Source organism: Trichosurus vulpecula, chromosome 2 (genome assembly GCF_011100635.1).
Source record: "Trichosurus vulpecula isolate mTriVul1 chromosome 2, mTriVul1.pri, whole genome shotgun sequence".
In the NCBI taxonomy this organism is placed as follows: Eukaryota; Metazoa; Chordata; class Mammalia; order Diprotodontia; family Phalangeridae; genus Trichosurus; species Trichosurus vulpecula.
This window is the reverse complement of record NC_050574.1, coordinates 238,730,011-238,742,724: the sequence shown is the minus strand read 5'-3', so window position 1 is coordinate 238,742,724 and position 12,714 is coordinate 238,730,011. Positions and strand designations below refer to the sequence as shown.

Genomic DNA, 12,714 nt, shown 5'->3' with positions numbered 1-12,714 from the left:
AGGTATCCAGGATAGACAGGGCAAAAACATGGAGATAAGAAGGTAGGGTGTTGAATATGAACAACAGCAAGAAGACTTTTTTCCCTGGATCTTACGGTGCATGAAGAGGAGTATTGTGTGAGCTGGAAAGCTAAGTTGGGGGCAGACTTCATAAGGCTTTAAATGCTAACCAGAGGATTTATTTTTGTTCCTAGACTTAAGGGGGAGTTGTCAGAATTTATTGGAAGGATATGATAGATGGTATGTCAGACTTGTTGTTTAGAAAAAATCACTTTGGCAACTTGGTTGAGGATGGATTGTACTAAAAAATGAGGCAGGGAAACCAATTAGGAAGCTATAACAATAGTCCAGGTAAAAGGTGATGTGATCTTCAATGGGGGTAGTAAATGGGTGAGTGAAGAGACAGGAGCAAATGCAAGAAATTTGATGAAAGTAGAAATCTGGCAATCATTTGAATATGTCCTGTGAGTTTGTGTTTAAGGAGCTGAGGAAAATAATGAGTTTGCAAATCTAGGTAATTAGAAAGATAGCTGTGCCTTTGAGAAAAATAGAAGAATTCAAAAGAGGGATGTTTTTATTCTGTTTTGAATATGTTGAGTTTGAGATGGCAATGAACCATTCAGTTCAAAATGTCTAACAGGGTAGTTAGTATTGTAGAACTGGAGTTCAGGAGAGAAATCAGGCTGCATATACAGATTTGGAAGACATCTTCATAGAGATGATAATCAAACCCATAGGAGTTAATGAAATCATCGACAGAAAAGTGGGACCAAAATAGAGCCTTGGGTACCCCCTGTGTTAGGCACCATGATACGAAGAACTAGTAAATAAGACTGAAAAGAAGCAATCAGCCAGGTAGGTGGAGAACCAAAATGGAGTAGTGTCACAAAAATTCAAATATCTTTTTTTAAGTTATTTCACTGAGAAAGAGAGGAGATATAGAGGATGATAGCCAGTGGGAATGTTAGCTTCCAGAGAGGATTAAGACTTGGGTCTCTTGGCAAATTCTAACTGAAATCCCTATAATCTCAATTTAGGCATGCCATAGAGACATCCTCTTTGAGCAGTGTCAGGGTCTCCCCAGGCCTTTAGCTTACTGTTTACTTTGAAATAATAGTAAAGTTACAACATGGCTCTTAGGACCAAGAGGATCAAGCACCATCAATATAAAATGCTTCTAGCATAAATATGAAATCCTAGATGAACTTCCTAGGTAAATCCTTTCTCCTACTCTAATGTTGTGGTTACTGTGCTTCCCTGGGTGCTAACAAAAGTGTACCATCCTTCCTAATGCTTCTCTGTGTAGATTCAACCCACTCTCCTACATTAGTTAGTATCAAGTTTTCCAGAGTGAGATGGTAGACTTAATATCATCTCAATGACCAATCAATGATATTGACCTAGTGAAAGTGAGAAGTCATCTGACTGTAAGGTTGCCATGTTGGTAGGAGTAAAATTCAGTGGTACTCCCCAAGACAGAAGTGAACTCTCTCTCTCTCTGTCTCTATTTCTCTGTCTCTCTGTCGCTGTCTCTCTCCCTCTCTCCAATAACAGAGTGTTGGGGTTTTTTTTTTGGTCTTTTCCCATTCTATCCCCTGTCTCATAGTTACCCATGTACATATGACACCCCCTATGAGACTGTAAATTCCATAGAGGCAAAGAACATGTTATACATAGCAGATATTCAACGAATATTTTTGAATGAATGAACCCATCATAAGCAGATAATACAAGGGCTTCATTACTGACACTTCCTTTTCATTTGTAGAACATTTTGAATGACAAACAAATGGTCAAGGTAAAGAATGTTGATTTAGAGCAGGGGTGAGGAACCTGTGGCCTCAAGGCCACATGTGGCTCTCTAAGTCCTCAAATGTAGCCCTTTGACTGAATCCAAATTTCACAGAACAAATTCTCTTAATAAAAGGATTTGTTCTGTAAAATGTGGATGCAGTCAAAAGACTGAATCCAAGGATCTAGAAGGCTACACGTGCCCTTGAGGTTGAAGGTTCCCCATCCCTGATTTAGAGGAAACAACATAAGAAAGAAAGAAGCATTTTTTTCCTTCTTGAAAAGGCCCTATGTTACTAAGAAATGTGTTTACATGCAATCTACTTAGACAGTTGTTCCAGGAGTTCTGTAACATAAAGCTCATTGAATGAAATCATTCTCTTTCACTTAAGAAGCCAAGTCTTGTATAATTGATGGCCCAAGAGTTCAATACTTCATAGCCCAAGGGTCTTCAACCTTTCCCCACTGTTAGGTTAGTGATATATTTTTAAGGCCTCTAAGGAATTCACTTAACAGGCTATTACCATAATGATCAAACATATGGGATTCTAATTTGGGGCCTTGATGTTTAATTAATATCCTGAAGTTCTGATAATCTGCGATTGTTCACCTCAGTGCAATTATTATGAAGACAATTCTATTAAGTATATTTCAAAAGGTGAAAGTGATACCAATGGAGAATGACAGTGATGATGCGGAAATGGTAGAATGTTTTATTAGTTGTTTTACTATGGAAAAAAAAATTCTCCATATGTATTTTAGAACCTTTTGAGAAGAGCAAATATGATGCAGACGTTATACATTGAGGATTTGGAATAATTTATTCAAGTAGATAACAAATTAAGAGAAGTAAGGAAAAATCTTTTGTTTTCTTTTTCCAATAAATGAATGAGAAATTAAGACAATGAATTGATTCTATACTTGATTCAATGGTATTTGTTTAAAATACCATTTGGGTATTTTTGAAAATTAATACAAAGAAAATTTATTCAAGGGTCATCTTTCTGTGAATTAAGAAAATCAAAACAAAAATCAAATCAGATAAAACTCCTATAAGAATGCTTAAATTACATTTTGATAATGATATGTGGAAGATTATACTAAAAAATGGACCAAAAGCAATTGCCTCTTTGCATATAAAAATTAAGAATGAAAAGGGTAATTTTTAATGAACTTTATATGTGAATAGCAGGGAATACTAGGACTTCTTTCTCTGGTTTGTGTCAGAATACAAGTTCATACTCAGATTGTGATTTCAATCATTTAAAATACTGATTTTTATCCAGATTTCCCAGAGGAAAAAAAATAGTGTCCTTAAAAGCTAGTCTTAGTCTTGAAAGATTTATAATGTAATGATGATATTAATGAAGATAATGTTAAAACTGGATAGCTCCTTTTTAAAAAAAATACAGAAGGATTAAAAATTAGAAGAGGAAAAGAGAATGAAAGTATATTGAGAGGAAGAGAAATGTGAAAAACAGTTGAAGAATATCATGCTATTAAATCAATATATGGCCTAGGAAAATTATACTCTTGCTTTTCAGCTTTGCCATCTGCAAAATTAGGTGATTTTATATACCTACATCAGAGGACTCTGAGGATTTTTTTAACTTAGAGATAAAGCAGTTTTCTTTTTATCATTTGAATTATTTCTGAAGAGTATTTTATTAGGGAAAAGAAGTAATATGTAAGCTGGCGAGTGTAAACAACATCCAAAAAAAAAAACCAAACTCAGCCTTCATTTGCCTAGTTACTGCTAAGATCCTAAAGGCCAGTTTCAGGGAAGAAAGGACTACTTATTGAGAAAAAAGTAAATTGCTTTGTAAGGCGATTTTCCCCTCTGTCTCTATACATTTGTATTTTGGCTATGGGTGAAGAATTGGTTCTTAGACATAAAGATAATCTTAAGAGCAGCAACTAAATGGGGAGAGTAGAGGATTGGAAAACAGAACCTTATCTAAGATTACTGAACGCACAGATTGTCTGTTCTAAAGGCCTTTGATGCTGTTGGTCATGAGAACTTGTGAAAAATCATGTCAAAATTTGGTTGCCTGGAAAAGTTCATCAGTATGTACGTCAATTTCACAACAGCATATTTGCCCAGGTTCTAGATAATGGACAATGCTCTCAAACTTTCCCTGGCACTAATGGAGTGAAACAAGGCTTTGTGCTTGCTCCCATGCTTTTTTGCATGATGTTTTCAGCCATGTTGTCAAATGCCTCCAATGAGAACAAACACGGCATCAAGGTCAGCTACCACACTAAAGGTAAATTCATATAAAGTTTATAGATAATTGAAACTTTTCAAGGTAACTATTTACTACATTTTTCCTTCATGTACTTGTGAAGTTGATTATTTGATCCCAATTTTACAACTTTATAATTATCTTTATTACATTTCATCTTAATCATTTTAATTAAATCTTCTAGCCTGGTGAAGTCAAACTCAAATAGAAAAGCATCCTACCCTCAGCAAACTGACTTAGAAAATCATAAATTAACATTTGTATTATATTTTTATTTATTTTGTTAAACATTCCACAGTTATATTTTAATCTGGTTCAGGCTGCATTCTGTTTTCAAATCTGATACCTGTTTTATCTAGTCTATCATTATCCATGGCTAACCTATCATTAAACAAGCTCTGTGCCATCTAAAGACTTGATAAGTGAACTGTCTATGCCTTCATCTTGGTCTTTGAGAAAATAGTACTGGGCCGAGCACAGTTCTTTTTGGCACTCTCCTGGAAAGTTCTTTTCATTTTTTTAACCCTTACCTTGAAACAGTTATAGAGAAAGCAGCTCTAGAATGGCAACAAGAGACTGGATTTTGCCACTAACCAGTTGTGTGACTTTGTATAAATAAGTCTCCCTCTCTAATATGCAGTTTCTTCATTTATAAAACACGAGGAATAGACTAGTTGAAAGCCAAGGCCTATTTTAGCTCTGAATTTCTGTGGTTCCATGATTCTACTGATTTTACCTTTCAAAAGCATATCAAGGTACATAGGTCAACTGTTCACCAAGCAGCAAACAGCTTTATACAAAAAACTTTAGTGAAACATAAACTTGAAATAGATGGTTTAGACAAAGGGAAATTATCTGAAGAGTGAAGTATGACCAATCAATCAAGTTCAGGGTAATTCAGGGTAAGCTCAGAGCACAATGGACAAATGTGTTCTGTACTATACACAGTAGACTTAATCTAAACTCCAAGACCCAGGATTTTTATTATATAAAAATTATATGGTAAACTATAGTTAGAGGGAAAATATGCTTTAATAATTTAAAAACTTGGGAAAATTTAAAAAGTAAATACCATGATAATACAATTGGAAGCCCAAAACCCAGGATTCAAGTCCCAATCCTACTTTGGGCAAGTAGGTCATTTTACACTCCTGAGCTTTAGTTTCTTCCTAAGTAAAATGTAGGGCTTGAACCGAGTGACCTCAAAGATCCCTTTCCAACTCTAAAGCCATAATTTCTTAAAACAATTTTGAAAAAAAATCCTTCACTAAAGTATTCCTCAACCTAGCTATTTAGTTACAAAGTGAACAAAACTAGCGTTGTGTACGCACGTGTGTTTTGCATGTATGTGTGTGTATATGTTGGTTTTCCCCTTCCCCGCTCACCCTGTCATCATCCCGTGCCCGTAAGTGGGCTATGTCTATAAGCATAATTCAGTAGAAAGATTTCTGGTATATTTTCTCATCTGATCAATACAATTACTGAACTTACAAATCATTGCTAACCTTACTTTGGGTTTTTAAGTAGCTCAGTTCACCAGACAGTGATCACAAATGAGCTTATCAATTATTTATCATGATAGCCAATGTGATATATCATGTGGAATAGCTGTTTTACCTCTGGGTCCCAAATCCTAGAGAACTTAGAGATGATGTCATTGAAAAAAACCCCTGTAATTTTACATTCTTCTGCTAACTCCTCGAACTTCTAGAAAACCACATCATCAAGGTCAGCCTAAATCTTTCATTGTGATTCCATCCAGTGAAGTCTCCCTCCGCTGATCTGCACTATCTTTACACCCTTTGTCTTTCTTTTTTCTTCCCTTTAGTATAAAAGTCAAGAATAAAATTGTTTCCTTCACAGAACGAGAATTAAAGGTGAATGGGTTTTGGCCTAGCCATTCTTTATTTTAAAAAAATTTTTTCAATGAATAAAAATTGATTTTCTTTACCTCATACCCCCTTCTCTGCCACTGAAAAAGAGAAAGAAAATAAAAATCTTTGTAACACATGTGTATAGTCAAGCAAAACAAATTCCCACATTGGTCATGTCTAAAAGAATATATCTCGTTTCATACCCTGAGTCTGTATCACCTCTCTATTAGGATGTGGGTGGCATGCTTCAATCAGAAATTCTCTAGAGTCATGGCTGGTCATTGATCATCATCCTTAAGTCTTTCAAAGTCATTTAACAGTGTTGTTATTGGATAAATCATTCTCCTTGCTCTGTTCACATAATTGCATCATACAAGTCTTCCCAGTTTTCACTGAGATGATTTATTTCTTATGACACAATAGTATTCCATTACTAGCCATTCCCCAATTCATAGGTGTCCCCTTAGAGTTCAGTTCTTTGTTATTACAAAAAGAGCAGCTATCATTATTCTTGTACTTAAGGGTCATTTTCCTTTTTCATCTTTTAGGATATAGGCTTAGTAGTGACATTGCTGAGTCAAAGGGAATGTTCAACTAAGACAGTCTTTAAAATGGTCATCATCACCCTCCCTCTCTACATCCCCATTAATTTTTCAATACTTTGAAAGTACCTTTGGATTCATAAGTGGAAAGTTGTCTGGAAGCATGGGATTTACTATTAAACTAAGTCCAAAATGAATCAGTTGTACAGCAATTTTTTTAAAATCATTAAATACAGTCTCTACATATTTAAGCCACATAAAATAAGACATCTTATTGCCATGGTAAGATCGGTAGATTTAGTATTAGAGAACTTGGGTTTAAATCCTGGTTCAGCCATGTGCTGGTTTTGTAACCTTGGGCAATTAATCCCCTTTCTTAAGGCCCCAGGCTCTCCATCTATAAAATCAAGGGGTTGAAGTAGATGCTTTCCATATTTGCTTTTCATTGTTTTTCGGTTATTTTAGTAGTGTCTGACTCTTCATGATCCCATTTGGGATTTTCTTGGCAAAGATACTGAAGTGGCTTGCCATTTCCTTCTCCAGCTCATTTTATGGATGGGGAATGGAGGTAAACAGGGTTGAGTGACTTGCCCAGGGTCACACACCTAGTAAGTGACTGAGGCCAAATGTGAATTCAGGAAGATGAGTCTCCCTGATGTTCTCAATTACAATTCTATAAAGCTAGGCTTTCATTCATTCTGCCATTTAAGTAACTTCATGATTTGGAATAAGTTATTCATTTACAGGCTACACCCCTGACTCTCCATCCTTTCTCTGTCATGAGCCTGAGCCTGAGCCTGAGCCCAAGACCTTCAAGTCTTCTTTCTCAACCCCTTACTTTTCTAATTCATGTGTCATCTTTTCCTCATTAGAATATAAGCCCCTTGAAGTCAGAAACTGTCTTTCTGCTTGTATTTGTATTCCCAACATTTAGCACAGTGCCTGGAAAATACTAAGCACTTGCTTCTTGACAATTTGAGGATACTGTAACTACATGGAACTGTTTTCTCATTTGTCAAATAAGAGGATGGTACTGGATCAATTTTTTTCTGTTTTATTTTTGTTAAATATTTCCCAATTACATTTTGATGTTTTCCGTTTCTTACATCTCCATGGTATCCACATATCCCTTGCCCTATTACTCTGGGAGAACGATCCTGTATGACAAATAGTATTTTTTTAATTTATAATTCCATCTCTATTTGAAAAACAATACCACTCAAAATATAAAAATAGATCCATTTTCAAAGGACCATCTAAATAGGGCTTTGAAAATTGTAGTGTCTTATTTATGAGAGACAGATGGTAGTGCAATAGTAGTCATAGGTATTTATGACAAATGAGAATGTAATTACTTTTTCAACTTTCAGGGAGAAAAGAAAGATCCTTTTATTTCAGTTGCTCCTGTAATACTTCATAAAAATAAAATCAACAATAGTGGGCATAGGTACAACTTGTATCTGAAACACAAATTTGACCAATCAATGGGATCCAGACCCAGATATCCCAAAGTTGCAAGCCTAAATGGGAGGACTGTTTCCCTCTTTATATGTAATCAATCTGTCAATTAACCCAAATAACCCAAACACTTCAGAATCTGCACAGGAACTATTTATGTATCTTCTATTAAATGGTACTTACAGGTTAAATGAAAACTGAGGCACTCTTAATCCTGGAGCACAAAAATGTTTGCAAAATCAAAGGTCTATTCAGGCCAGTATTCAGAAAACTTGGATCCAAAATTAAACTTTAAATGGGGGGAGGGGGAGGATTTTCTATTACAATAGATACCCACTCCCTAATCTTGAGAAATATATGGATCTCTCTACCTAAGACAAAAGCATATCACCAGTGAATGCTTGTTTCACTGTCCACTGATTCTGATATACTGCATTTTGAATTTGGGCACTTTTTTCAGCAAACTTCCTAAAATTTAAAATCATTCCTATAAAGTGACCTATTACATATATGCTACCACCTATTCTTAACAAGGAGAACAACTTCTTACTATTGCACAAGAAAGTGCATTTTAAAAAGCAATCCACACAATTCAGTTTAGCAAGAAAGGCAAATCCATCTAATCCACTAGACAAATGTTGCAAAATCTGTTTCTATTTGAAAAACGAAATGGACAAATTCACTGAGCTATATGCTTCAAGTCAATTTTAATATTGTTTTGATGGCAGCTATTCTAGGCACAGACAGCCAAGTCACATAGACAAACAAGAAAGCAAAGGCAGAAAGCTTGTGAGAATTCATCAGTTCTTTGACTTCCTGCAACAATCAGGTTGATTTCAACCATGAGTAAGGTTGCTGTGCACTGTTTCTTCCACGTTTTTGTACTTCAAACCCCAAGGCGTATGTATGTATGTTGCTGCTGGGGTAGTAGCTATTTTTGTGTCATCTTCAAGTTTACCTTTTCTGTCCGAGGTCAAATAAAAATTGGGAGACATTTTCATAAACTACAAAAGTAATACAACATGCGGGAGTCACTGTAATCAAATTAGGAACGATTCCTTTGTAAAATCCTGGAATGCCTTCTTTGCTCCACGTCCTCCTGATCACGTGGAACACGCCTTCGTAATCAATGTGCTGATCTTGAAGCCGGGCTCTCACTACTTGATAGGGGTACGTTGCTGACACAGCAAATACTTTAGACAACGCGGCAGCGGATACATACTCCACCGTGCTCAACTGCGCGTCCGGTAATCGATTGATATGCTTATTGTACTTCACTTTAAGCACCTCATACGCCATGAACTGAAGGGCTCCGTGGGAGGTGCCCAGCAGCCCGGGCACAAAGCCCCTGTACAGCCCCCGCATGCCCTCGGCTCTGTAGATCTTGACCACCGCGTCCACCATTCCGCTGTAGCGCCTCTCGGCGGGGCTGTGGTCATACTGCAGCATCAGCCGGGTCTTTGTTACCCACAATGGGTTTGTTACGCACAGCGTCATGGCCCCGGCCTGGGCAGCCGAAGTCAGGTATTCTGTGGCCGTGAGCCGTTCCTTTCTCCCCTCTGTCTTATAGGATTTAATGGCGTTATAGAAGAAAAAGTAGAGTCCCCAAGACAAACCCGCGCCCCACACGTTGGGGGTTACTCCTTGATAGAGGCCTCGTATACCGTTCATCTTCCAAATGGAGGTCAAACAGTGGACGACACCCTTGTACTTGGGTCTCAGCTCCAGTCCGTCACTGACGGCGAAGCGAATCTTCACGAGATCCAGCGGATGCAGCACCAGGTTGGAGAGGACACCGCCGCTCACGCCCGCCACCAGGTTCTCGTACCGCACGTGGCGGAACACGGTGCTCAGAGGCGGCGAGGCCGGCCTCGACTGGCCCTGGGCCTTCATGATGCCGGGAGCCGCCGATACCGCGGCCTGGGCGCCGCCGCCATAGTAGCGACCGTCCTCGTCGCCAGGATCGGATCGCGGAACTGCGCGGGTCACGAGCGGGGGGAGGGGAGAGGACGGGGTGGCGCGACCGCGGACGGTCTTTTCTTAGAGAGGAAAATAAGGCCGCACAACATGATGCGGCTCAGAAAGTTCGTGCGCCATGGGCGACAGCCGTGGCACTCCCCTATCCACGGAGGGGTGCATAGCGGTACTTCACTCAGTTTCTTCATTTCAGTCCCACATTTCTTTTATTACAGCGTTGTCATATTTACTTTTAAGTTTGTGGTGCGTCGTTCCCATTTAAATTGTTACTGTCTATACTGTTTTCCTGACTGTGTTTACTCGTCTGCGTCAGTTCGTATAATCATGCTTCTCTTCATAGTGTCTTACAGCATAATAATATTCCATTACATTTACACACCACAGTTGTTGAGTAGATGGGCATCTACTTTGTTTCTAATTCATAGCAATCAAAAAAGTGGTGCTGCAAATATTTTGGCGTTTATGGGGACTTTTTTTCTTACTATTCCTTTACATTCACATATCACAAATTGTTTAGCCAGTCCTCAGCTGGTGAACATCTATCTGCTTTGTTTCCAGTTCATAACTATCAAAAAAGTGGTGCTACAAATATTTTGGAGTTTATGGGGACTTCTTTTTGTTATTCAATAGCTTCCTTGAAGTATAAGCTCAGTAATGGATTCTCTGGTTGAAAGGGTTAATACCAAAATGCTTTCCAAAATGGTTATGCCACTTCACAGCTCCACTAACAATGGATTAATGTTATTATCTCACTACATCACCCCCAACATTGCTGTTATTTTGTATCATTTTTGCCAGTTTGCGAGGTGTGAGGTGAAATCTCAGGATTTTGATTTATATTTCTCTTGTTATTAGCGATTTGGGGCATTTTTGTCAATACTTTGCAGGTCTTCTTTTGAAAACGGTTAGTCCATACCCTCTGAACATTTACTTATTGGGGAATGGCTATTAGTTCATATGTATGTATGTGTATGTATATAAATATGTGTGTATATGCATGTACATACGTATACATACTGTGTATAGATAGATGTTTGCTTATTTATTTATTTAGTTGTTCATTTACATATGGTTTATATATTGTGGATACCAAACCTTTAACAGAGAAATTGGATACAAAGACTCCCCCCACCCCCACCCCATCCTGCCAGTTCAACCACTTTCCTTCTTATCCTGGCTCCATTAATATTGCTTTATTGGAAGGTTTTCAGTTAACTTTTTTAATTGCCTCTGTCTCTGGTTTGGTTAAGAATACATCTCTTACGCAAAGCTGTGAGAGGTACATGATCTCTATCTCTTTTAAGAGCATGGTTTTCTTGTAGTGTGTATGATGTTTTATATGAAGTATTTCATAAACAACAGTGGATTATTACTAAGTTCTGGATTGTGTATCACTCTTACATACTCATATCATAGATCTTTGGGAGGAAGATCTATTTTAAGTATCTCCACACCTATTTTTTCTCTTATTGGACAGCAATATCTGTGTGGTGGTGTTCATTTTTTTTCAGTTGTGTCTGACTCTTCATGCTCCCATTTGCAGTTTTCTTGGAAAAGATACTGGAGTGGTTTGCTGTTTCCTTCTCCAGCTCATTTTACAGATGAGGAAACTGAGGCAAACAAGGTGAAGTGATTTACCCAGGGTCACACAGCTACTAAGTTTCTGAGACCGGATTTGAACTCAGAAAGATGAGTCTTCCCGACTCCAGGCTTGGTACTACTCTACTGACTGTGCCACCTAGCCGCCCAATACCTGTGTAGTACCCCCTATGAGGTCACTTCCCCAGTGGAATTCAGACTCATAGCTTGGAGTCCTCAGAGGGTAGTCATTGTTGCTTATTCTACCTCAGTGGATAGAGCACAGGATTGGGATCCAAGAAGATGACTTCAAATTGTGCCTCAGATGCTTCCTAGCTGTGTGATCTGGGAAAGTCACCCTCTTTGCGCATCAGTTTCTTCATATGCAACACAGAGATAATTAATTGTACTGCGTTAAAGAGCTGTGAGGATTCAGTCAGTTAACATAGAGAAAGCATTTTGCCATACCAATGCTGACTAGCTTAGGCTTTCCCTGGAACCTTGAGAAATTGTAGAATTTTCTAGTACTGACATTCATGATCCCCAGTGTGTTTCCCATTTTTTATCAGCCAGATGTAGTTTTTGGCAAGAGGAAGAGGAAGGGAATAAGCATATATAGTTCCTACTATGTGCTAGACACTGCACTAAGTACTTCTACAAATATTATCTCATTTGATTCTCACAAGAACCTACAAGGTGAGTTCTATTATTAACCTCATTTTGTAGTTGAAACTGAGGCAAACAGAGGTTAAGCAACTTGCCCAGTGTCCTGAGCTCACATTTGAACTTATGTCTTCCTGACTGCAAACCCAGTGCTTTATCTACTGCCTTCAGATATTTTAATAAGTAGGCATGGTAAGGACAGTTGTAGAAACTTCCCCCCAAACCAAGAGTTAACTCTCCCCTTGAACACACAAGGTTCCTGCAGAGAGTGGGCTCAAACTTAGAGAAGATAGATGACCAGAGAATGAGCTCTCTCTCTCTCTCTCTCTCTCTCTCTCTCTCTCTCTCTCTCTCTCTCTCCCCCCTTCTCCCTCTCTCATTCTCTCTTTCTCTCTCTCTCTCTCTCTCATCCCCTCCCCCTCTCCCTCTCTCTCTCCCTCCCTCTCTCTCTCCCTCTCTCTCATTCTTTCTCTCTCTCTCTCTCTCTCTCTCCCTCCCCCTCTCCCTCTCTCTGTCTCTCTCTCCCTCTCTCTGTCTCTCTCTGTCTCTCTCTCCCTCTCTCATTCTTGTCTCTCTCTCTTTTCT

The 12,714-nt window shown here is 38.4% G+C and overlaps 2 protein-coding genes across 2 annotated transcripts in view; one reads left to right on the top strand and one right to left on the bottom strand.

Annotated features, from left to right (window-relative positions):
* The window catches only part of PDE1A (phosphodiesterase 1A), a 367,894-nt gene that overhangs the window by 329,254 nt on the left and 25,926 nt on the right, over nucleotides 1–12,714 (top strand). The window lies entirely within an intron of this gene.
* LOC118838927 (mitochondrial folate transporter/carrier-like) lies at nucleotides 8,866–9,804 on the bottom strand. Its single transcript, XM_036746310.1, has one exon. It carries the CDS (start codon nucleotides 9,802–9,804, stop codon nucleotides 8,866–8,868), a length of 939 nt encoding a protein of 312 aa, XP_036602205.1.

Coding starts and splice junctions, on each gene's coding strand:
- LOC118838927 (XM_036746310.1), bottom strand. CDS start 9,804: ATGAAGGCCCAGGGCCAGTCGAGGCCGGCCTCGCCGCCTCTGAGCACC.